Source organism: Labrus bergylta, chromosome 18 (genome assembly GCF_963930695.1).
Source record: "Labrus bergylta chromosome 18, fLabBer1.1, whole genome shotgun sequence".
Classification (NCBI taxonomy): domain Eukaryota; kingdom Metazoa; phylum Chordata; class Actinopteri; order Labriformes; family Labridae; genus Labrus; species Labrus bergylta.
The window spans coordinates 7,401,172-7,423,167 of NC_089212.1; the positions used below are offsets into that span (position 1 = coordinate 7,401,172).

The 21,996-nt window shown below is 42.3% G+C and overlaps 2 protein-coding genes across 3 annotated transcripts; both read left to right on the forward strand.

Annotated features, from left to right (window-relative positions):
• The first annotated feature begins 4,861 nt into the window (after nucleotides 1-4,861).
• Nucleotides 4,862-12,974, forward strand: LOC109998315 (GTPase IMAP family member 8-like). The gene is made up of 4 exons (XM_065966642.1): nucleotides 4,862-5,106; nucleotides 7,405-8,363; nucleotides 9,932-9,938; nucleotides 10,342-12,974. The coding sequence occupies exons 1-4, from the start codon at nucleotides 5,085-5,087 to the stop codon at nucleotides 11,097-11,099; spliced, it is 1,746 nt and encodes a 581-aa protein (XP_065822714.1). The 5' UTR covers nucleotides 4,862-5,084; the 3' UTR covers nucleotides 11,100-12,974.
• Nucleotides 12,975-13,191: 217 nt separating this feature from the next.
• galcb (galactosylceramidase b) lies at nucleotides 13,192-21,459 on the forward strand. 2 transcript variants are annotated; one of them, XM_065966512.1, is made up of 17 exons: nucleotides 13,192-13,447; nucleotides 13,560-13,628; nucleotides 13,711-13,774; nucleotides 14,019-14,132; nucleotides 14,214-14,353; nucleotides 14,975-15,013; nucleotides 15,184-15,311; nucleotides 16,431-16,586; nucleotides 16,714-16,838; nucleotides 18,933-19,060; nucleotides 19,151-19,240; nucleotides 19,345-19,434; nucleotides 19,520-19,664; nucleotides 19,985-20,165; nucleotides 20,251-20,414; nucleotides 20,704-20,780; nucleotides 21,133-21,459. In XM_065966512.1, the coding sequence occupies exons 1-17, from the start codon at nucleotides 13,277-13,279 to the stop codon at nucleotides 21,274-21,276; spliced, it is 2,025 nt and encodes a 674-aa protein (XP_065822584.1). In that variant the 5' UTR covers nucleotides 13,192-13,276; the 3' UTR covers nucleotides 21,277-21,459. The 2 variants fall into 2 exon arrangements, with proteins under 2 accessions (XP_065822584.1, XP_065822582.1); XM_065966510.1 differs by lacking the exon at nucleotides 15,184-15,311 and adding an exon at nucleotides 16,001-16,131 and having other exon boundaries at nucleotides 13,193-13,447.
• Nucleotides 21,460-21,996: the final 537 nt, after the last annotated feature.

A 21,996-nucleotide genomic window follows, 5' to 3' on the forward strand; every position in this document is an offset into this window, starting at 1 on the left:
CATTTCATCCACTATCTGCTCTGTTCGGTCTCTCTCTGCAGTTTGATCCTCAGGTAGTCCACCTACAGTTGTTAGCATTCAGCATGTAAAGGTTAAAAGACGCTGGAGCTGGGGGCGAGTCCAGAGGAGTGGCATGGGCAGATCATTTCTATCTGGATCAAATCTTTTGAACTACCAGGAAATGGATATTAGCAGCCAACATTATCTTCCTCTAAGGATGGTTGGATTCAGCCTTAGAGATAGGATGAAGTCTTCAGACATCCGCAGGGAACTGGTAGTAGAAGAGGTGGTTCTGGCATCTGATCAGGATGCCTCCTGGTTGCCTTGGGAGGTCTTCCTGGCAAGTCCAACTGGGAGGAAATCCTGTAATAGACCCAGAGCCAGCTGTACAAATTTATATAACCCATCTTTTGGAACTCTTGAGGAACTGCACTTATTTGCACATCTCTATTGGAGTATTTTTAACATGAGAAATCTGGTTTTACATTTCTTTTTACATCAAGTTTAATAAATTGATGTGGATTTAAACTGCTGTCCAATTTAAAATTAATTAATGAGATAAATGATTCTAAATAACTGCTGCTGTCCATCTGTCTGTCTAACCATGATAGATCTCTCGGCCTCTTAGTGTTTAGCAGAGACGTTCAGAGTCTCGTCAGCTTTCACACCTCGGAGAGCACTCTACACAGCATTTTGTAAAGAACACACCTGTGTGCAGAGAGAGAACTGAAGGGGCTATTTCCTCCGCTAATATCGCCCCAGAGGGAGCAGACGATCGGTCAGCTGCAATTCCCCCGGGGGAGCCTCTGCCCTCCTCAGCCTCAGGAGGATAACAGAGCATCTCATCTGTCACTCCGCACTGCAGGACTCCTCTTATTATAGGCTGGACTGTTTCAAGAATACTGTCATCATATAGAAAGGACTCACCTTGTACTGCAGGTTAGGTTACCACACAGCGGTGTCAATCACAGACTGGCCTCTCATTTATCACTGCCAGCAGCTGCCGTGTTCCTATCAGACAGTAATAATGGACAGCAGAATCATCCTGAACTCGATAGACACACAGGACTGATATCTCAAGGTTGTGATACACAAGCGGGCTTTAAATGAGGCATGCTACTTTGATCTCAACGTAAACACATCAGGCTCCTATTTTTGATACAAGGATACCAGTCCAGCTATTACCTGACCGTGTCACAATGAGAACGCTTCTGGATGAAAAGGCCACGTTTTTGGGGTCTCCCTATAGCTGGAGGTTATTTCAAGACAGGCTTTCTATTTCATCAAGACCTGCTAAGATCTGATTCTTTTTGTTTGGTTGTCCACATCACTTTGTATCAGACTCCTGCATGATCTGGTCCCTGTCCCTGAACTGCTTGGATGTGTGAAAGAACGACAATAAAGACACAGCTCAGTGTTAACCAAAGTGAACATGGCGTCCACTACGTAGGCACGATGGCAATTTGATGTGTAGCAGAGCAGATGGCAGTGAAGACGAGAGAGTCAAAGTTTTAAGGATGGCTTTCTGTGGAGTATGTGGCTGATATGTCAGCACAGATATGTGTGGATGCAGAGTCGGAGCCAGGAGTGGTTGGATCAGGACGTCAGTGGTTTCACAGGCAGAGATTACCTCCAGATATACTGGATTTCAAGAGATACTTTTGACTGCTCCTTTCAGCACTTCTTCACAAGACTCTCAAGGCGAGACACAGTCAAGGAGACCATTCTCCCTCGGAAGCATGGCGGAGTATTACCTGTCATTACGGCGGGTTTCAGCACGTACCTGTTTGCCCGATTCATTACAACTTAAGCAAGGCTGTTAGCCGTGTCCTTATAACTTTAATGAGATAACCTCAAGAAGTCAAGAGTCAGATTTTAGAAAACTGTCTGAAGAAAGAAACAAAGAAAACCCCAGTCCAGGCTGCTCAGCTTCTCTTTGTTTTAAGAATTAAATTAAAGAATTAAATAATTAAATTTAAGAACTACTTAACTCTTCAAACCTTTGACAGGACGGAGAATTTAAATGAGCTGGATTTAACTAAATAATAACGTGCTGATGGAAGCCGTGCTTAATGTGAGAAGTGAAGATGTGCAGACAAAAGAACAGCCTGTGTGAGTGAGTGTCTAAAAATACAGAATATGTTAAACCAAACTAGTGGCTCGAGTTTTAAAAATGCAGGAAACCAGCCCACAGACTTCAGTTTTCTGACAGGTTGGCATGAAAGCTGCTGCCCCCCTGCCCTACACACACACACACACACACACACACACACTAACAGTTCTGAAATGTCACTGTATGCAAATGCTTCATAATTTACCTGACTGCTCTCACACCTTTCATCTTGAAACGCTCAAACCTGTGAAACAAAACGAGGAGGTGTTCATGTTTTAAGCTTTGGTTTAGAACCTGCAGCTCTTTGAAAGACTGACAGGTGACGGACATCAAGGCTGAGTCTGTGTGATGAGGCCGCCATTATGTGTGCGGTATGCACGGAATCATTGTGTGTGTGAGTGTGTGTGCAGTAAGCACAGAGTCAGTAACACAGCAGTCAGTGAGTCTGTAAATTAATTTTGGGTCCAGCAGCCATGACTTGTTGAAACAGAGCGTCTGGAGAGCCAATCAGTGTCACAAAAAGACAATTACTGAATGAAAATTCTGGACACTTGACTAGGCGCTGTGTGTGTGCGTGTGTGTTTGTGTGTGTGTGAGAGAGAGTGAGTGAGAGAGAGAGGGAATTTGTGCCTGATGGGGAGGCAGCTGGTTATTGTGTATTCGTCAGGCGACACTGACATCAAGTGGATGTTTGAAGGAGTTTTTTCTTATTGTAATCTGAGCCTGTTGATCAAAAAGCATAACCTGGATCTTTTTGGTCTGGATTTGGAAATCCACTTTCCTGCTGTCCAGATTTTTTTAAAGCAAAAACTGACTGGATTAAACTGTTCCAGGTACAGACTTTAAGGATAACAAATCAGGACTACAATGGACAGTTCCTGGAGAACCTACAGCATGAGAGCTGGCTGCTGTGAGCTGCAGCGGCTGCTATCACTGATGCCTTTCAATAGAAGTAGTCTTTTTATGTATTTGCAAATGCATAAATATAGCCCCAATACAGGTCCACAAATGCATGCTCGGATCTGCAGCCTTTTGCAACAGATCCAAAATTGCATGTTTTGATCAAGGACAGCGTGTCCCAGCCTCCTCCTGTTGAAACAGGATGAAGCCAGAATATCTCTATAATTAGACCTGCACTTGATACATTCAATTTTACTTAAAAAAATGTTTTAACATGGCGGGACTTGTCCAGAGGTACAGTGACCATATGATCAAGTCATGGACAAATGCTAACCTGGGATAGGCCGTTGAAATCTGACCCATCAAGGCAACAGTTGAAGATTCAGTTCTTGCTGCCATCAGCACAGACATGGTTTTCTGTGCTTTCAGGGCAGAGTGCATTTCTGACCTCCCTCATTTTACAAATACAAGATTTTTCAAGATTCGAAAACCAACCTCTCGCACTGCATGGACGAGTTGTTATTTGATGAAAAAAGGCTGAGCTCTTTTACATTGGAACTGGATTTGCAGTGATAGCTGTGTGCTACATATGCTTTTTTTTTCTTTACTGAACACAGCTGTCCATCCAGTGGATACCAAGGATGGAACAGGGATGTGGTGTTGTCCTGTGCTGACTTTTTTTTCACCATCATCCTCTGGAGGGAAGCATCACTTAAAACAATGATGATTGACACATCCATCAAAAAAAGACGACAGCCATAGATTTGGTGATAAGTTAAGGTCTAGCTAAGAACATCAGGTAAATGTCTGCACGTGTTAGGTTGGACTACATTAATTTGATATGACTGTGTTTACTTGGGAAACAAAATTAGACATGTGTAATGTCCAGGAAGACCACATGATTAATTTTCTTTCAGCTGCACTTATCTGTTTCCTGTCTCTCAGCAAAGGTCTTACAAAGAGACCAGTTGTTCTTGTCTTGAAGCAGGTCAATCATCTGGGAAAGGGACTTCAGGTGATTCCCATGCATGAAACGAATGAATGTCATCATAAACTAAAACAAGAAGACATCCCTGTAATGTGAAGGATGTTGTCTGTTAAATATTTTCATTTCAGGAGGCTGAGAGATAAGAGGAAGTAAAAAAGGAAAAGATACTTTATGCTATTTTTCTGCCGAATCATGGAGACTTGTTCCTAAGTTGTTCAGACAAGCGGAACAGGTTTGTCGGCATGCAGAGGTTTTTCTTAGCTCAGTTTCTGGTAAGCTCTTGTTGATGTTACCTTTTTAAAGATTGACCTTAATGCATGAAATGAATGTGTCACTGTCCACCAGTCATTGGTTATATGTCTTTGAATTGTTCATAATTGCACTGTGCAAAAAATGTGTTTTGTGACTTCGGTCTCAAAACCCCACAAGACTGTTTTTTTTTCTACCTGCATACAAAAGAAAAAGCCGAATACTTCGGATAACTCTTTAAGTAGTGTCATCCAGTTTAATCTACTTCCTTCATCACAGCTACTGTCAGAGATAGGTGGAGTGTTGAAAGTCGTTCTGGTCTTTAATTTCTTGAAACCAGTGTTTAGCTTCTCATGAAGAATGTTGCTTTTTACATTCAGTGTGACGAAAGCTGTGGACACTTTCACATACCTTGAATGAATGCTGGCACACAAACCTGACAGAACTGGAGTTACGTGTTTCATCCCACTTACAAACATGTGAGTCATAGTTCAAGTTGCCCTAACTATGTAGCCCACAGACATGAAAGCAGGTGAATGATGAAGAAAAAGCCTGCCTCGATTGTGAGTGGAAATGAGGCTGGTTCAAAAGCATGAAACATCCACTTTAAGATGGCGGCATTAAAATATGACATTCCACACGTTCTGTGACTTGATTGTATGTTTGGGAAAAACACGCTTCTCTTCCTCCTGCTTGGAAATACCTGTCGAACAGAGAGAGGAACCGCCCATGTGAGAGAGACAGATAATGTCATGACAACATTGTTAGAAAGAAATATTCATAGCATGAGAGGAGACACAACAGCAGGACCCTTACAGATTTAAGCTTTTCAACATGAGCAAAGAATACTATAACGGTAAGAGTTGGGGGGTTATCCTGTTAATATGACCGCTCGGTGGAGTTATTGACTTTGTGAGATATTTACTTTTAAAAAATGTATTTTATTGATTATTTTTCAATATCACCTTTTGTCAAGTTTATAAATCTTATTTTTAATTAATCAAAGTTTGACATTGCATGACAACTTTGATGTTGAACTATGATGAACTACAAGCACAGTGGTTGGGTTTTTGTATTATTCCAATTTTCCAGACAGCTTCAAAGTTAAGTATACTTAAAGACTGTTTATTAAAGCACTTAACATACAATTAAATACTTCTCCTTTCCTATTATTGATGCAATTATGTATGACCATCTGCGTGTAGCTATAACTACACTAATCTAATGCAATTAATTATGACTTTACATAATCATTGTTGGGCTAGTTCATTTTGGGTACAGGATAGCTTGTTTTCTTTGTATGCTAGCTTAGCAGAGCTAAATATAGCATCAGTTTGCTTCCCTACATCTTGTTCAATTAGTCACTTGGCTGTGTGGTTTGCTCTGGCAGTAAATTATGTCATCTGAAAGACATTTAAAAAAGGTTAGGCTGCTGCCTAAATGACCATATTTACAAACCTCCTGATCTCTAACTTTTCCCGCAAACCCACATTTATCGATCCACAGTTTGATCACCTGCACTGATCACAAGGTGGAAGGTTAAGTTGCCTCCTGAGTAGCCTGTTTAAGTTGGTTGTAATTGTTGTTTGCCTCACAGAATGAGGTCACAACAGTGCTTCTTCCAGCCTGTACCTACCATTTGTGTTTAATAGTTTCAAAATAGCTTTGTATGTAACATTTTCAAGCTCTGTGTCCCAACAAATATATATAAGAACAAATACTATACAGTTGTTAATTGTCTAATTTAGTTTCTCAAACACTTAAATGTGTCTCTAGTCTGTCTACAAAACCCCCAATGATTAAAAAAGTCCATCCCTGTCTATTGCCTGCTCCACTTTTCATAAAATGTGTGCTCAAACAAGCCGTTTGGAGATGTTCCATTCATGACGTCACAAAGGGCAGTCACCCCTCCCCCAGGTGGGTGACACTCCCACAGCTAGGTGTTTGTTCTGCCCTCTGAGTCTGCCTTCTCACAGTAAACAGTAGGACATGGAGCGAGAAAGCCTGAGACACCCAAGACCTTCCAGAGAGGGGGCGTGGTCAGACACAGCTCATTTAGATTTAAAGGTACAGACACAGAAACAGCCTGTTCTGAGCAGGGCTGAAATAGAGAGGTTTATAGGCATAATCAAATACAGGATCAGAGTGGATTTAGAACAAGAAACTTCACAGACATGTTTTGAGGAGCTCTGAGACTTATTTAAACTGGTTAAAAAAGAGAAGAATATGTGACCTTTAAGTTTTTGTGTTACTTTTAAAATTGTATTTGTGTCTGTGAATACTGCCTTGATATTCTGTCACTTATTTACTTACTGTGTTCTGTCTTACATTACTTCGAAAAGCTTTGGTATTGGAAGGTGCTGCACATTTAAACTGGTTCTGGTTTTTAAGAATTCTTTGAATATATTATTCTTTGGATATAAGGGCCCTGACACCTGTTGGATATCACCATTATTGCATTACCCAAAAATAACAAAGACTATAACAGTTTGAGTTTGAATAACTGACTGATATTTTCCCATGAGTGGTCACTCTAATCTTTCATTTCAAAAACAAAAACAGTCTTTTCATCATTACTGTGCTCTCATAGCCCCCCTGTTTTTGACAGAACATCACTGTATGTAGGGCTGGGCGATACAATTATTGCGATTACGTTTAGGTCATTGACATTACAGCCTATCACACAACGGCTAAAAGGCATTCAATCTGTAGGTTGGAGCTGGAATTCCCACCATCAAAAGTAGTCAAATCGGCCAATTTCATTACACTCTTTTTATTTATCTTTCTATTAACTTCATGTCAAAACCATTTTAAGAATTTGTTTGTAACACCCACATGGCATGGAGGAGAGGGTTAAAACAAGGAACTCAGATCATAGCTGCTGAAGTCCCAACAAAGTCGACTAGTCCCTCGTACTGGTTTCAATAACTCGGTACATTGGTTTATGAGAAGAGGAGACCTGAGAGTAATTCAGATAAGGGTACAAAAATAAATTCTGGCCAGAAACTAAGCTAATATACTTCTAAATTGGTAGGATAATCAGGTAGTACATCATGATAAAGAATAATCTTGATCATTGAAGGATCACTATCTTAGTTTTGCCTGTATCGCCCAGCCCTTACTGCATGATAAACAGTGTATTTCTGTCTGACAGGGTACGGAGGAGCCACTGACTCAGATGAAAGGAGGATTGTTCTGGTTGGAAAGACCGGCGTAGGGAAGAGCGCGGCAGGAAACACCATCCTGGGCAGAGAAGCGTTTGAGTCGGAGCTGTCTCCATCTTCCCAAACTGCTGAATGTCAGAAAGCTAAAGGGAATGTTGGAGGCAGAAAAGTGGCTGTCATCGACACTCCGGGGTTGTTTGACACAAATTTCACTCAAGAAGAAGTGCTGAAGAGGATCAAGATGTGCATCTCCCTGTCGGCTCCGGGTCCTCATGCCTTCCTGGTGGTTCTTCAGCTGGGCAGGTTCACGCAGGAGGAGAAGGACACCATCAAGATGATCCAGATCACTTTTGGGGAAGATGCTGCAAGATATACGATGGTGTTGTTCACCCACGGAGACCAGCTGAGGAACCAAACCATCGAGGGGTACTTGGCTGAGAGTCCTGACCTTAAAGCCTTCATCCGGACCTGCTACAACCGATACCACGTCTTCAACAACGAAATCAAAGACCCAGAGCAAGTCAATCAGCTCGTGGACAAAATCAACAAGATGACCATGGCTAACGGCGGCGGCTTCTACACCAATGAAATGTTCTTGAAAGCAGAGGAGGCCATAGATAAGGAGACAAAGCGCCTCATGAAGGAGTTAGAGGAACAGAGGCAGAAGGAGCTGAATCAACTGAGATCCAGATATACAGGATCCACATACCGCAGGGAGGAGCGGCTGGTGTACAAGAGATACGAGTGTCAAGCCAGATCTCAGGCTGAGAGATCAAATGATTTTATTTCTGCTCCAGCTATTCTGATAGCTGCGTCGTTTGGCGCTGCTATCGGAGGGATTCTGGGTATTGCAGGGGGTCCAATTGGTGTCGCAGTCGGCGTTGCAGTCGGTGCAGGAGTTGGAGCAGCAGTTGGAGTCTTAACTGTCAAAGCCTCAGATAAATGCAATGTTCAATGAGAAGAGCCAACCCAGTCTAACAGCAGTTCATTAAATAGTCACAACATGTGAGTCCTGTACGTGAATACTATACTCTTCTGTGTGTGTCAGACTTTCAAACAACTCCTTTCAAGTTGAAGCATATTTCTCACCTGCTGCATGAAATTGTTTTTGTCATCCCCAATGCCGCAAAACCCAGTAGGGATTTAAATTAAATTCAGGGCAGTCTTCATATCCGTGTGAAAATGATCCTTCTTTTGACCAGACCATCAATGCTTGTTCTTGTCTTTTGCCTGCTCCACTTTTCATAAAATGTGTACTCAAACAGGCCGTTTGGAGATGTTCCCTTCATGACATCACAAAGGACAGTAACCCCTCCCCCAGGTGGGTGACACTCCCACAGCTAGGTGTTTGTTCTGCCCTCTGAGTCTGCCTTCTCACAGTAAACAACAGGACATGGCGCGAGAAAGCCCGAGACACCCGAGCCCTTCCAGAGAGGGGCGTAGTCAGACACAGCTCATTTACATTTAAAGGTACAGACATAGAAACAGCCTGTTCTGAGCAGGGCTGAAATAGAGGGGTTCATAGACATGATCAAATACAGAATCAGAGTGGATTTAGAACAAAAAACTTTTTTTAAAGTTTGTCAACCTTCAAGGGTTCAAAGTGCTCAGGATGAATTAAGCCGGGTCTTTGTAATATAGCATTAAGTAAGGTCTTTTACCTGCTCTTTGTAAGATAACAATGCGCCTTGGCTGTTGACAAAGAGCGTTTTGCTAGTTTAGCCCAAATCATCTCATGCTAAACCTTAATACAGACTATACTGAGGTGCATCTGGTGCCTAAAAACGACTTGGTCAGCTGTAAGAACAAAACAAAGAATAACAGAGGAAAGTTAAAATCAAAGGAAGTTAACTCAGTGAAGTGTTTCTCTGCCTCTGCCTGACACCTACCTCCAGGCATTGATAACTTTGTAAAAAGTAATCTTGTAAATATTGCATTTATTCTTGTAAATGTAGATCTTTAACATTCTTGCCTTTGTGTTTGAATTGTGTCGATCACTCTGTTTGGAGTCTCTGCCTTTGCCTTGTCTTTCAAAGCACTTTGTAAACATCTGTTTTTAAAGGTTTTATATAAATAAAGCTATTATCATGAAGTTGTATTTTTCGACAATGGTCTGGTGAATATTCTGTTGTAGCTCATAAAGAGACATTAACTTTAATCTCAGTTTGGTTTGTAACCAGCGAAAAACTCCTGACAGGAGTCTAAAGTAGCTGAGTGGTTTAGTGATACAACCTTATTTATGCCAGTGAATCATTTTGCTCTTAGCTTACTCCATGCTTTCTCTGTGGACGCTTTTCTATCTCAACTTCATGAGCACAATTATTTTCCCATGTGAAACGAGAGGACAATATGAATTAGTAATTCATTAAGGACACTACGAAAAATGTAATTAATGTTATGTATGCTATGTTACATATTTGTATCACCTTCCTCTGTAAGGCTTTCAGAGGCATGAAACATTTTGCCAAAGCGAGGAAATGTTCTGCACATGTTTTGTGACTGTTTGTGCATTTATAGGAGAATGGTTTGTCAGAACATACAGTTTAAGTTTGTTTAGTAATGTTTACTGTGAAAACATTTGTATTATTCTAAATTCTGATGTCATCTGCATTTTTTACCTTTGTTAAATCTTTGCACATCTGACAGTGCACACGACTCTCATGATGTTACGAATCACTTTATATCTGATACATTTTGTGCATAAAAGCTAATCAACATCAACATGTACCATCCTGCTACTTATAGAGTTTTTATTTATGTGCAATAAAATTAAAGAACTAATCCTGCTGGACTCAGGCTGAATGATTTTTGGTGTCGTACATGAATGGTGAGGGAGTCTTGAGAGTCTTAACATTAAATAAAGCTGCATTCAGATTGTTTGCTCATTAAAGAAATTTAAGAGACGTTGCTTTGTTTTGTGTACACAGGATCAAGAAAGCAGAAGAGTGACGCTCTCCGGATCATTATGTTGGGGAAGACCGGCGCAGGGAAGAGCGCGACTGGAAACACCATCCTGGACAGAGAGGCGTTCCAGTCTGAGCTGTCCTCTTCATCCTGGACTTTTCAATGCAAGAGAGCCGACGGAGAGGTCGGGGGTCGAAAGGTGGCGGTCATCGACACCCCAGGGCTGTTTGACACTAATTTCAACAAAGAAGAAGTGTTCAAGAGGATCCAGCCGTGTATGACGCTGGCTGCTCCCGGTCCGCACGCCTTCCTGGTGGTTCTCCAGCTGGGCCGGTTCACCAAAGAGGAGAGGGACACCATCAAGATGATCCAGTCCTATTTCGGGGAGGATGCAGAGAGGTACTCTTTAGTGTTGTTCACACACGGAGACAAGCTAAAGAAGCAAACGATTGAGACCTTCATCTCAAAGAGTGAAGAGCTGAAGGGGCTCATTGAGATGTGCTACGGCAGATATCACGTCTTCAACAACCGACTCAGTGCCCGGGAACAGACCGTTCAGCTCATGGACAAGATCGACAGGATGATTCTGGAGAACGAGGGGGGGTACTACTCCGTCAAGATGTTCAGAAAAGCAAAAAAGGCGTCAAAGAAAGCGAAAAAGAGAATTTCAAAGGAGCAGCAGGACGTCGAGCAGGAGAAGAGGAACACGCTGAGGGCTGAAGTGGCTAGAGACATGGGTTTGACAGAAGAGACAAAGAAACAAATATGTCTTCTGCAGTAGGACATGGGGGGTTCTCAGGATTCTGTCCCCTGCTGGCATTAAACCCAGAGGCTGCATCCCCTTTATGTTAGGTTTGAAGTGAATCTGCAACCAAATGTTTGTGCAAAGGATTTCTTCAAACTTGTGGACTTAACAGTATTTTAAGCTAACAGTTAATTTTGTCACTCATTGATCTAAATTTATAGCTCTAGCTAAAGTTCAGTCAGGAAAACTTTATATTCTACTCACATCTATCTATAGCAGTGCTTTATTCCCTCATCGTTAGCCTATCATGTTGCTGCTGTCTTCCACAAGTTCATTCATGTCATCGTTGCCACCAAACCTTTGCAGTTTCATCATCCTCTTCCTCCGATCAGCCCCAGATCACAGCATAATCTGGTCACCCCCAATCTTCATATTAGTCTGGTCAGCTTCTTCAGCCCATCAGCCTCAGATGACATCATCAGCTAAAGCCCTCCACCGTCAGTGTATTGACTCCACTGGGGGATAATCATTCAAAATCACATCATCATGTAGAATACATATCTATCTTTGATTAATTTACTTGTCTCTCCTGAAATTGTAATGGTTTTATTACATGTTTTATATTGTAGGGTATAAATTTAAATATCACCATCATCATTGAGGGAGCTGGGTCTTTAGCTTTTTCTTAAAGGTGCAAAGGGACTCTGCAGATCGAATTGAGTTTGGAAGTTTGTTCCACTACCAGGGGGCGACAGAGGAGAAGAGTCTAGTTAGAGACCTGTTGTGAAGGTTTTGATCAGAGCGTAGTGGGCGGGAGGGAGTGTAGACCTGGATTATAGAGCGTAGGTAAGTAGGTGATGTTTTTGTAAGCGAGCAGCAGAGTTTTACATTTTTGATGCGAGCAGTAACTGGGAGCCAGTGGAGGGAGAAGAGCAGCGGAGTGACATGTGCTCTTAGGTTGAAGACCAGTCGTCATTTGACTAAAAGATGGATGGATAGTGACAGCAGGATAAGCGGGGGGTATTCATGTGCAGGTATTTTAAGTGCTCTGTGAACATTTGTATTAATGAGAAGATGTACACGATTACAGCTGTTCAAAAATAAAATCTAAATTTTGACAAAAAGTTGACAAAAACAGATGTACAGTCATCTGTAATAGAGGTAATTATTCAGCTGTCTATTTATCAGTTTAAAACAAACAAACCTCTTTAAACTTCTAAATAATGAACTGGACGATGAATGAATGGGATTTGTTTTACTGCCTGACAGTTTAATGGTGTGACAGAGGATGAATCATTTCACAGCAAACAGAAGTAGAGATTATAGCCTGCAGCTCCCGGTGAGTTCAAACATTGTTTACGCAGACAACAGCACCACCCGGTGGCTTTAGAGTGTCATTGCACCCTATTGAAGGTTGGTCATGTTTATTAGTTTAAAGTCTATATGTTCGTGTAAAATAAGTCTTGTAAAAAAAAAAAAAAAGGTTTCTCAGTTTCACTTCTGTAATGTGCATAACAACTTAAGCTTCTAGTCTTCTGACTACTCAAAGCACTTTTAAACCGCAGGTCACACCTACACATTCACACCTACACATTCACACACCTGGTGGTAGAGGCTGATTGGGGTTAAGTTTCGCACACATCGGACATGTAGCTGCAGGAGCTGGGGATCGAGACGATTTGCCAACTAGCATGTAGCTCTGTATTTAGTACTCATGTTTTTTTATCACCATTGCAACTATTATCACTTTACCCATTCTGTATTCCTCTACTGCATTAAGTTCTGTTTACATCTGTTAGTCCGATCACTGTCCATTTATACCTCTATTCTACTTTATCTATTTATTATTTTCTTCATACTGCTCTACTTTGAACTGCTCCCCAGGGACAAATAAAGTTTTTTTAAATTGAATTGTTTGGGTCTTAAGGGTCTTGTACAGTGACTCTGTTAAAACATTTGATAAAGCTTTATAGTCTCATTTATTTTTCCTTTATCTTAGAGCAAGTTACAATCTTTCAGCACAATCTCTACGAAATGAGACAACTTCTTCCTAAATAAATTAAAAGGTTAAAGGTCACAAATGTTGCTAGACAACTTTTGAGAGCACGTGACTTGTCAGCAGTTCAGTTCAGTCACGTGAGGTAGCAGGAGGAGGCTCGAGCGTGCACACAGTCCGCAGCCGGAGCTCGCGCTGCTTCCAAAGAGATTCCGTGATGGATTTGAGAGTTTCTCCGGTGTTAGCTTTAATCCTCCGTGTTTCTGCGATGCTTGTTCTAACCCTCGGTGCTCCTGCGGTTCTCTGCTCCTCTGAGGAGTACATCCTGAACGATAAAGACGGACTGGGCAGAGAGTTTGACGGGGTCGGAGGTCTGAGCGGCGGAGGGGTGAGTTCACTCTGTTTACTTCCTGCTTCAGAGTTAAAGTGACATATTTTCATATTTTTCTGTCGTAATTTTGGTGATTATGAAGCATCATTTTTTCCACCGGTTTCTGCAGGCGACGTCTCGTTTGTTGGTGAATTACGCAGAGCCGTACCGCAGTCAGATATTAGACTACCTGTTCAAGGTGAGCCTCGATGCAGCTCATTCATTCAGCTCACTTTAAACCACCTGAAAAATCAATACCTGTCGTCTTCTTCTGATTGCAGCCAAACTTTGGAGCCTCTCTGCACATATTGAAGGTGGAGATAGGAGGGGACGCTCAAACTACAGGTGAGGACAGAAAATAACTTCATTGTTTAAAACCTGTTTGACATCCAAGTATCGATCCTGGAGTCTGTTTTGGCCCAAGGCAGAGATTCCAAAGCTTTGTTACACACAATCCTGAGGACAGATAAGTGGAGGAAACAACCAGAAGTTATCACTGGAAACCAGCATTGTTCTCTTGAGTTTTTCATGTGAGTTTTCTTATTTTAATATTCTCCTATTTTGTGTTTTTATTTATTTTTTTCTCCAGATGGCACCGAGCCGTCGCACATGCACTATGAAAATGACGAGAACTACTTCAGAGGTTATGAGTGGTGGCTGATGAAAGAGGCCAAGAAGAGAAACCCAGACATCACTCTCATAGGTAAAGTTTCAGTCCTGTTCCACAGCACCATGAAGTCAGACTAGCAGCTGGGATGATAAAGATTGTATTTTGTGTGTGCAGGGCTGCCCTGGGCGTTTCCCGGTTGGGTCGGTCACGGTAAAAACTGGCCGTATGATTTCCCAGACATCACTGCGACGTACGTGGTGAACTGGATCATTGGTGCCAAACAGTACCACGACCTGGACATCCAATATGTCGGGGTGTGTTCACGTTTGATTTATCTCTTTTTCTTGTTAATGTTGCATTCCGCACAAATACAAATACCTCATCATGTGTAATCTTACCTCTAACAGTACACAAACTGTGTAATGGCTGGGTGCTATGTCAAGTTTGTAAGACATATGGTAATATTTACAAATGAGATGTAGTTTATGTTGCATGAAGATAACTTCTTCCATCGAGCCGGCAGTTCATGCATTGGGCTCTTATAGCACTTTTCTAAGTACTCAAAGATACTTAACAAAACAAAACAGTGAAAACAATACAACAAAGAAATAAATGTAGGAGAAGGAAGATGAGAACAGAGTCTGTTAAAGGTGGTAGGCGATGTAGAAAAGGAGAGTTTTTAGGGATTTCTTCAAGGTGGAGAGCGAGGGAGGATCTCTGATGGATTTTGGGCTTGAGTTCCAGAGGGTGGGAGCAGCAATGGAGAAGGCCCTGCAGCTTACGCATGCAGACCCCCCTGATCCAACCATCGGTCCTGGGGAGTCTGACCCTTCTGCATCAAACATTGAATGTTTTGTTTGAAGGATTTGTTTCAGCAGCAGATCACAAATGAAACCAAACAAGTTTGTAACTAAAACTCACTTTCCTCTTTTCAGATTTGGAACGAGCGAAACTATGACAGCAAGTACATCAAGGTAATCCTAACCTCTGAAATTTTAATGTCACACACATGGCTGTTGAAGTGCATTATGGGAAATTAGAAGAGAAAAAACAGCCACAAACAGTTGAGTTACATCCCACATGGGGGGAGATGTAGCCTGGGTTCAAAGCTTGGCTCCTCTGAGAGCGTGTCTTTATCACTAAGGTGCTCCGGGACTCTCTGGATAAAGTCGGTCTGACTGACGTCGCCATCATCGCAGCAGACGGCGACTGGAGCATCGCTAAATCTGTCATCGTTGACTCTTACCTTAACGATGCTGTTCAGGTGATCGGGTGAGTACAGCCAGCCTGAAGTCAGACGTGCAGGTGACTGAAATAAAACCCCTATAAAGTGAAGGCATGAGGTTTGACTAAGAGCTGTGAGGTGACTTAAGGACACTTGTATTTCTAACAACTAATTGACAGAACAAGTGATGCACACAAGGCGTCAACAGCTCAGTTCCTCGGTCTTCTTCCTATAAAAACCTCCTGATGTGTGGTTGAGAGCTGAATGTTTGTGGCTGTTTTTTCTCGGGGATCTGTTGTAGTTCCGTCGTACATTCAACTTCATCGTCTGCATACAGTGTGTGCATGCTCATGTGTCATTCACCTTTGTGCATGGGAACGTTTTCTTATGAAGCGCAGTGTTGCACAACAACATTTATGTTCAGCCAAACAACTGAAATGCAGACAAAGAATTGAAAAAGAAATCTGCATCAGTTTGATATTGTATTTAGCCTTTTTCAGGGGAGGAGTATTCGCCAATAGTTGCATTTTTTACCCATAATCTTTTGCGAGTTCAAAGGGGGAATACCTGTAAAAAGCTTGAATATTTCAGGATGTCTAACAGCGAGATAAAGTCATTCAACATAGATTTGAAGCCAGTTCCTTTCCCTTCAGAAGAAGTGGTTTTTACATGGTGTCAGTAAAGTCTGCAGAGTCAGACACAGTCAGTGATTCTGTGTCTCCCTCTGCTGCTCCAGCTGCTGCGCTACACTCTGGATAAGAGCGGTCTGGAGGGGGTCAGGATCATAGCCAGTGACAACCTGTGGGAGCCCATTTCTCTGACTCTGCTGCTAGACCCTGAACTCAGCACAGCTGTAGACGTGATAGGGTAGGAGTCTCTTCTGTTCACGCTAACAGAGTCTGTCTAAAACTCATTATCACATGCATGCAAATACTAACACTGGTTATCTTTGGAGGGGCTGAGAGCGTTTGTCTTTATCTGCAGGATGTGAGAAATAACGGCACTATATGTATATGTATCCCTCATTTGATTTCATTTCAGTGTGTGTGTGTGTGTGTGTGTGTGTGTGTTTGTACGTTTGTACTACTCTTCTATTGGTAAAATGTGTGAACAGACCTCTGTTGTTTCTCTTCATATTGACGTGTTGTGTGCTGTGTGTCGTTCAGGGCTCACTACCCGGGCACCACCACCGTGCTGGATGCTCTGAAGACGCAGAAGAAGCTGTGGTCGTCGGAGGACTACAGCAGCTTCAACGACGAGGTGGGAGGAGGCTGCTGGGCCCGGATCCTGAACCAGAACTACGTCAACGGACTCATGACGGCGTAAGAAAATGCTCAAAAACAAGCTATAAGCAACCATTAATGAATTAATCATTGTTTAACATTTTCTGTAAGGTTTAAAAGCCCTGTGTTAATCCCTGCTGTGTGTGTGCGTGTGTGTTCTTTCCAGGACGATCTCGTGGAACCTGGTGGCGAGTTACTACGAGAAGCTCCCATTTGGTAGAGACGGACTGATGACGGCCGAGGAGCCGTGGAGCGGAAACTATGTGGTGGAGTCTCCGATCTGGATCACAGGTCCGCTTTAAATACTGCACAAACATGGGACAGTTTGTGTGTGTGTGTGTGTGTGTGTGTGTGTGTGTGTGTGTGTGTGTGTGTGTGTGTGTGTGTGTGTGTGTGTGTGTGTGTGTGTGTGTGTGTGTGTGTGTGTGTGTGTGTGTGTGTGTGTGTGTGTGTGTGTGTGTGTGTGTGTGTGTGTGTGTGTGTGTGTGTGTGTGTGTGTGTGTGTGTGTGTGTGTGTGTGTGTGTGTGTGTGTGTGTGTGTGTGTGTGTGTGTGTGTGTGTGTGTGTGTGTGATGATGATAACGTCTATTTGAACAAGTAAAACACTGAACACTCCTTCATGAACTGTGCAGGAGTTCATCGTCCTGCACTAATACACAATTATGAGATACCGTATTTTCCGCACTATAAGGCGCACCGGATTATAAGGCGCACCTTCAATGAATGGCCTATTTTAGAACTGTTTTCATATATAGGGTGCACCGGATTATAAGGCGCATAGAATAGAAGATACTGCAGTCAAACGTTTGACTGGGGTTGCGTTATGCATCCACTCCTCTTCTCCCAAATGTGGAGGGGAACTTTTCCCTGATTCAGTAAACACGTAGTAAAAGAAACAGTCTGATACCACTAAATCAAACGTTAGTGCATTCACAATATAGTAACTCTCGAAATTGTTCATTCATTAGTGCATTCACAATAACTCAACGTTGTTCAAACGTTAATGTGCATATTCACAATATCTCCCAGCCTAGTTCAGTTGTAAACATGTAAAAGAAACACAGTCTGATACCGCTAATTCAAACGTTAGTGCATAACTCAACATTGTTCAGTTACGTATAACACGTAAAGCTCCGTCCACGAATCCCTCGAATTCTTCTTCTTCAGTGTCCGAATTGAACAGTTGGGCGAGTACGGCATCCAACATGCCCGGCTCCCTCTCGTCATTATCCGAGTCAGTGTCGCTGAGCGCTGTGTACAACCAGTATGGATCAACCAATTAACCAATTGATCCATATATAAGGCGCTCCGGATTATAAGGCACACTGTCGTTTTTTGAGAAAATTAAAGGCTTTTAAGTGCGCCCTATAGTGCGGAAAATACGGTACATTAACGGGGCGCTGGTGGCGCAGTGGTTAGTCCGCACGCCCCATGTATGGAGGCTGTACTTGTCAAAGCGGGCGGCCCATAATCCAGCCTGTGGCTCCATCCCGAATGTCATTCCCCACTCTCTCTCTCTCTCTCTCTCTCTCTCTCTCTCTCTCTCTCTCTATCTCTCCCTGTTTTCCAGCTCTATCCACTGTCCTATCCCTCCATTAAAGGCACAAAAAGCCCAAAAATAAATCTTTATTTTTCAGATGACGTAATGCCATACACTAGGGGGCAGTATACACCTTTTAGAAAGATGCATGTTTTACGTGTAACCTACGTTAAAGTCGTTTTTTTATTGAGTTAAATGAATTTAACATTTCTGTCGAATCTTTATTTTTCAGAGCTTCAGCTCTGAATCTTTGGTTTCATTTTATTTCTAGGATGATTTAACCCTGATGTGTATTCTGAAGACCTTATTCTCATGATGAACCATAGTTTGCAAAAAGACACCGGGCCTTCATTTAGAAGACTTTAGAAGTCAGAAATCTGAGAGAGAGGGTACATCAGTGAAAGGAGCCACTGGTCGGATTTGAACCTGGGCCGTCCACTTAGTTGACTAAATCCTCTGTACATGGGGCATGCACACTAACCACTAGGCTACCCAAGATGTTTTGTTTCTTCAATGTAGTGCCGATTCTTCTTTTGTGTTATTTTATGTTGAATCTCTCAACTCATTTTCTGTCATCGCTCCACCTATAGAACAAAATCAATAAAATATCCTCCTGCTTTTTATTTCAGTTTGATGCATTAATAATAAAACTTTGTGTTATTAACTTTTTAACCGTGCAAGCTGCCTGTTCCAGTTATTCCTATTCATCATGGAGTTCCCCCTCAAGAGGAATTATTTCTTATTCTGATTGTTTTTAAGCTTTGATATTTTGTTCCACTCAAATGTTGTGACTGAGGAATTTTTTTTTTGTTTAATTTGTAAATCCCTGTATCATTTCTCTGAAGCCCACACCACTCAGTTCACTCAGCCCGGGTGGACGTACCTGCAGACTGTCGGACACCTGGAGCACGGAGGAAGTTATGTCGCTCTGACTGATGGGAAAGGAAACCTCACTGTCGTCATAGAAACCATGGCAAGTTATCCTTCACTATGATCCTCTTTATTGTTCTTAGCAGTATGCCTGTACATGAGAGAAAATCATAAACCTTTTTTTTTTTCTCAGACTCACGATCACTCGGTGTGCGTCCGACCGCCTCTCCTCCCCTTTAATGTGACGTCCCAGAATGCAACTTTCCAGCTGAAGGGATCGTTTGTGAGTTAATCTGAGGTTTGAATCACGCCGGTATGTGTCAGGAAGTGTCGCCTTTCTCTTTAATCACAGCTGTTTTTCTTTATCTCCCCCCCCCCCACACACAGGCCTTCATAAAGGAGCTGCAGGTTTGGCGTTCACAGTTTAACTTTAAAACGAAGAAACCGTCGTTCTTTGAGAAACTTGCTCCAGTGAAGGTGAAAGAAGTTCACAAACATTGATCTTATGTGAGCTGTAGGAAAGCTTACATTTTACATGAACATGTTGTTTAAATGTTTTCAGATCATAGACGGATCATTCACGTTAAATCTGGCTGAAGATGAAGTGTACACTTTAACCACACTGACAACGGGACAGAAAGGCGTTTTCCCCGCCCCCCCTCCATCGGCTCGCTTCCCTAAAATCTACAAGGACGACTTCAATGTTCGTAAGTACAACGGATACACCTCAAAACCTCCAGCCGCATGAACGGGAACAAAAAAAAAATACTTTTTTTTTTTTTTATAACAAACTTTAATTGACTTTAAATTAAGATCTCAGTATTCACAATGAACTATTAGCTGAATAGCATGCTAATTAGTAGCATACTACTGCTCATTAGTCATTATTAAGCTCTTATATGTGCCTTATTCTACATGAACATAGTCAGTCTATAGCTAACAGGTTATTAACTTAACCTAATTACTGTTTATTAATTATTAACACTGAATGAAGTAACCCTCACGGTGCCCCTCCACCTCTCTGCAGGAAACCCTGAGTTCTCAGAGGCTCCAGACTTTGCAGATCAGACCGGTGTGTTCGAGTACTTCATGAACCTGACCGATCCTGGACCTCACGTCTTCACCTTACGGCAGGTTCTGACCCAGAGACCCGTTACCTGGGCAACAGATGCTGACCAGACCGTCAGTGTCATCGGAGACTACCAGTGGTGAGCAGAGCAAAGCGTGTTTAATACTGTGCACGTTTTTATAAATGTAAATAATATAACTTTGTTCAATGTTTCTGTGTTCCAGGCAGAACCTGACGGTGTCCTGCGACGTCTTCATGGAGACGGTGAAGACTGGAGGAGTGTTTGTAGCAGCTCGAGTCGACAAAGGAGGACAGTCGATCCGCAGCGCTAAAGGAGTTTTCTTCTGGGTGTTTGCAGACGGCACGTACAAAGTCACCAACGACCTCGGTCAGTGAGAAAAAACAACTGCTTATTATGGAGAAGAGAAAGAGAGAGATATGTTTGCTCAAGTTTTAAGTCGATATTCAAAACCTTACTATGCAACTTTCAGAGCAGATTGTCAGTCCCAAATATACGCTGCCTTCAGACACACCTCCTTCATCCCTCAGCTCCCCCCTCCCCTCCTGTCTCCACACTTTCCCCGCCCCTCCCTTCCTGTTTCGTCAGTCAATGTCAATCTAAAAGATTAAACTGCTGTCATTTTTTGTGTTTTTAATCTGGTGTTGTTTGTCCACAGCTGGACAGACCGTTCTTGCAGAGGGACAGTCTGGTACTCTTGCGTTCGGTTGGCACACATTGACACTCACTGTGGAGGTGAGTACACACTTTTGGAAACATCGACATTCTCTCATTCTTCTGTGGGTTTTGTAAAAGAAATCAGCAGGAGCAGATCGTTCAGTCGTGTTAACATAAAAAGTCTGAGCAACTGTCTTAAATTAAAAAAGTCAAAGCGTCCCGACTGATGATAAAGTACACAGACATTGGATCCTGACAATATAAACAATGTTGGTTAACCTCAATAGAATTTAAACGGACCTGCAGAGTCTGGTTGTTAGTGTAGAAGAGATCCAAACCTCCGTGATGTACTTGCAGTCTGTGATTGACACATGTATCTAATGAGGTGTATATATACTGTATAACCTGTGTGTGTGTGTGTCTCTTGCAGGGTCAGTTTGCGTCTGGTCTTCTGAATGGATATCCTCTATGGAAGAACGCCGTGGTCCTGATGCCTCAGAACGGCTGGGCCGCTGTAGGAACCCGCTCGTTTGAGCTGGCTCAGTTTGATAACTTTAACGTGGTGGCGAAATAATCACTGACTGATGAAATGTACACTGTGCTGTGAATGCTGTGATGACTCTAATTTATTGACTTCATTCATGCTTTAATTAGGATGCGAAAGGGGAAATAATGTATCAATACGCACTCCTGCCTTTAAATTCTTACCTGATCATTTTGTAAATTATTGTATTTGTAATAAAAGGATGGTTTTATACTTTTGTTTTGAGTTTAGTTGTTTTTTAAGTATTTAAAAGTGTGTGTGTTTAGTAAGGGTTAAAGCTATTTTTAAATTGAGGTTATTATGTGAAAGCTGGAAAAGACGCTCCGACTGATTGTCGAACCTCAGATAGAAGAGGAACAATGCAGACTCCATCCGGCCGTGGGACAGTGGACTGACTCTTCACCCTCGCAGGGCTCCTGGGTGGAGCATGGGAGGGTGCTCATAGAGTCTACATGTGTTCTGTGGACTTGGAGAAGGCCAATGACTGTGCCTCTAGGAGGTCATTTGGGTGGTATTGCGGGAATATGAGGTCCCGGGGCTGTTGCTACAAGCCATCAGATTCTTGATACAGTTTACAAGTAGCCAAAATTAGTTTCCCCCAGAGGGTGGCTCAGCGTTAATACTCTCAAAACTTGTGCATGGGGAACAGGTTTATCTGTCTTAAGAGTTTCTTCAGATACATTTTAAAAGGATGTTTTCTAACTGGGGACACAATCAGTCAAAGATTACATTTAAAGTGTGATAACTGGG

Coding starts and splice junctions, on each gene's coding strand:
- LOC109998315 (XM_065966642.1), top strand. CDS start 5,085: ATGAGCAAAGAATACTATAACG. Junction 5,107..7,404: donor GAGCAAAGAATACTATAACG/GTAAGAGTTGGG, acceptor TCTGTCTGACAG/GGTACGGAGGAGCCACTGAC.
- galcb (XM_065966510.1), top strand. CDS start 13,277: ATGGATTTGAGAGTTTCTCCGGTGTTAGCTTTAATCCTCCGTGTTTCT. Junction 16,839..18,932: donor GTCTCCGATCTGGATCACAG/GTCCGCTTTAAA, acceptor ATTTCTCTGAAG/CCCACACCACTCAGTTCACT. Junction 19,665..19,984: donor CAAGGACGACTTCAATGTTC/GTAAGTACAACG, acceptor ACCTCTCTGCAG/GAAACCCTGAGTTCTCAGAG.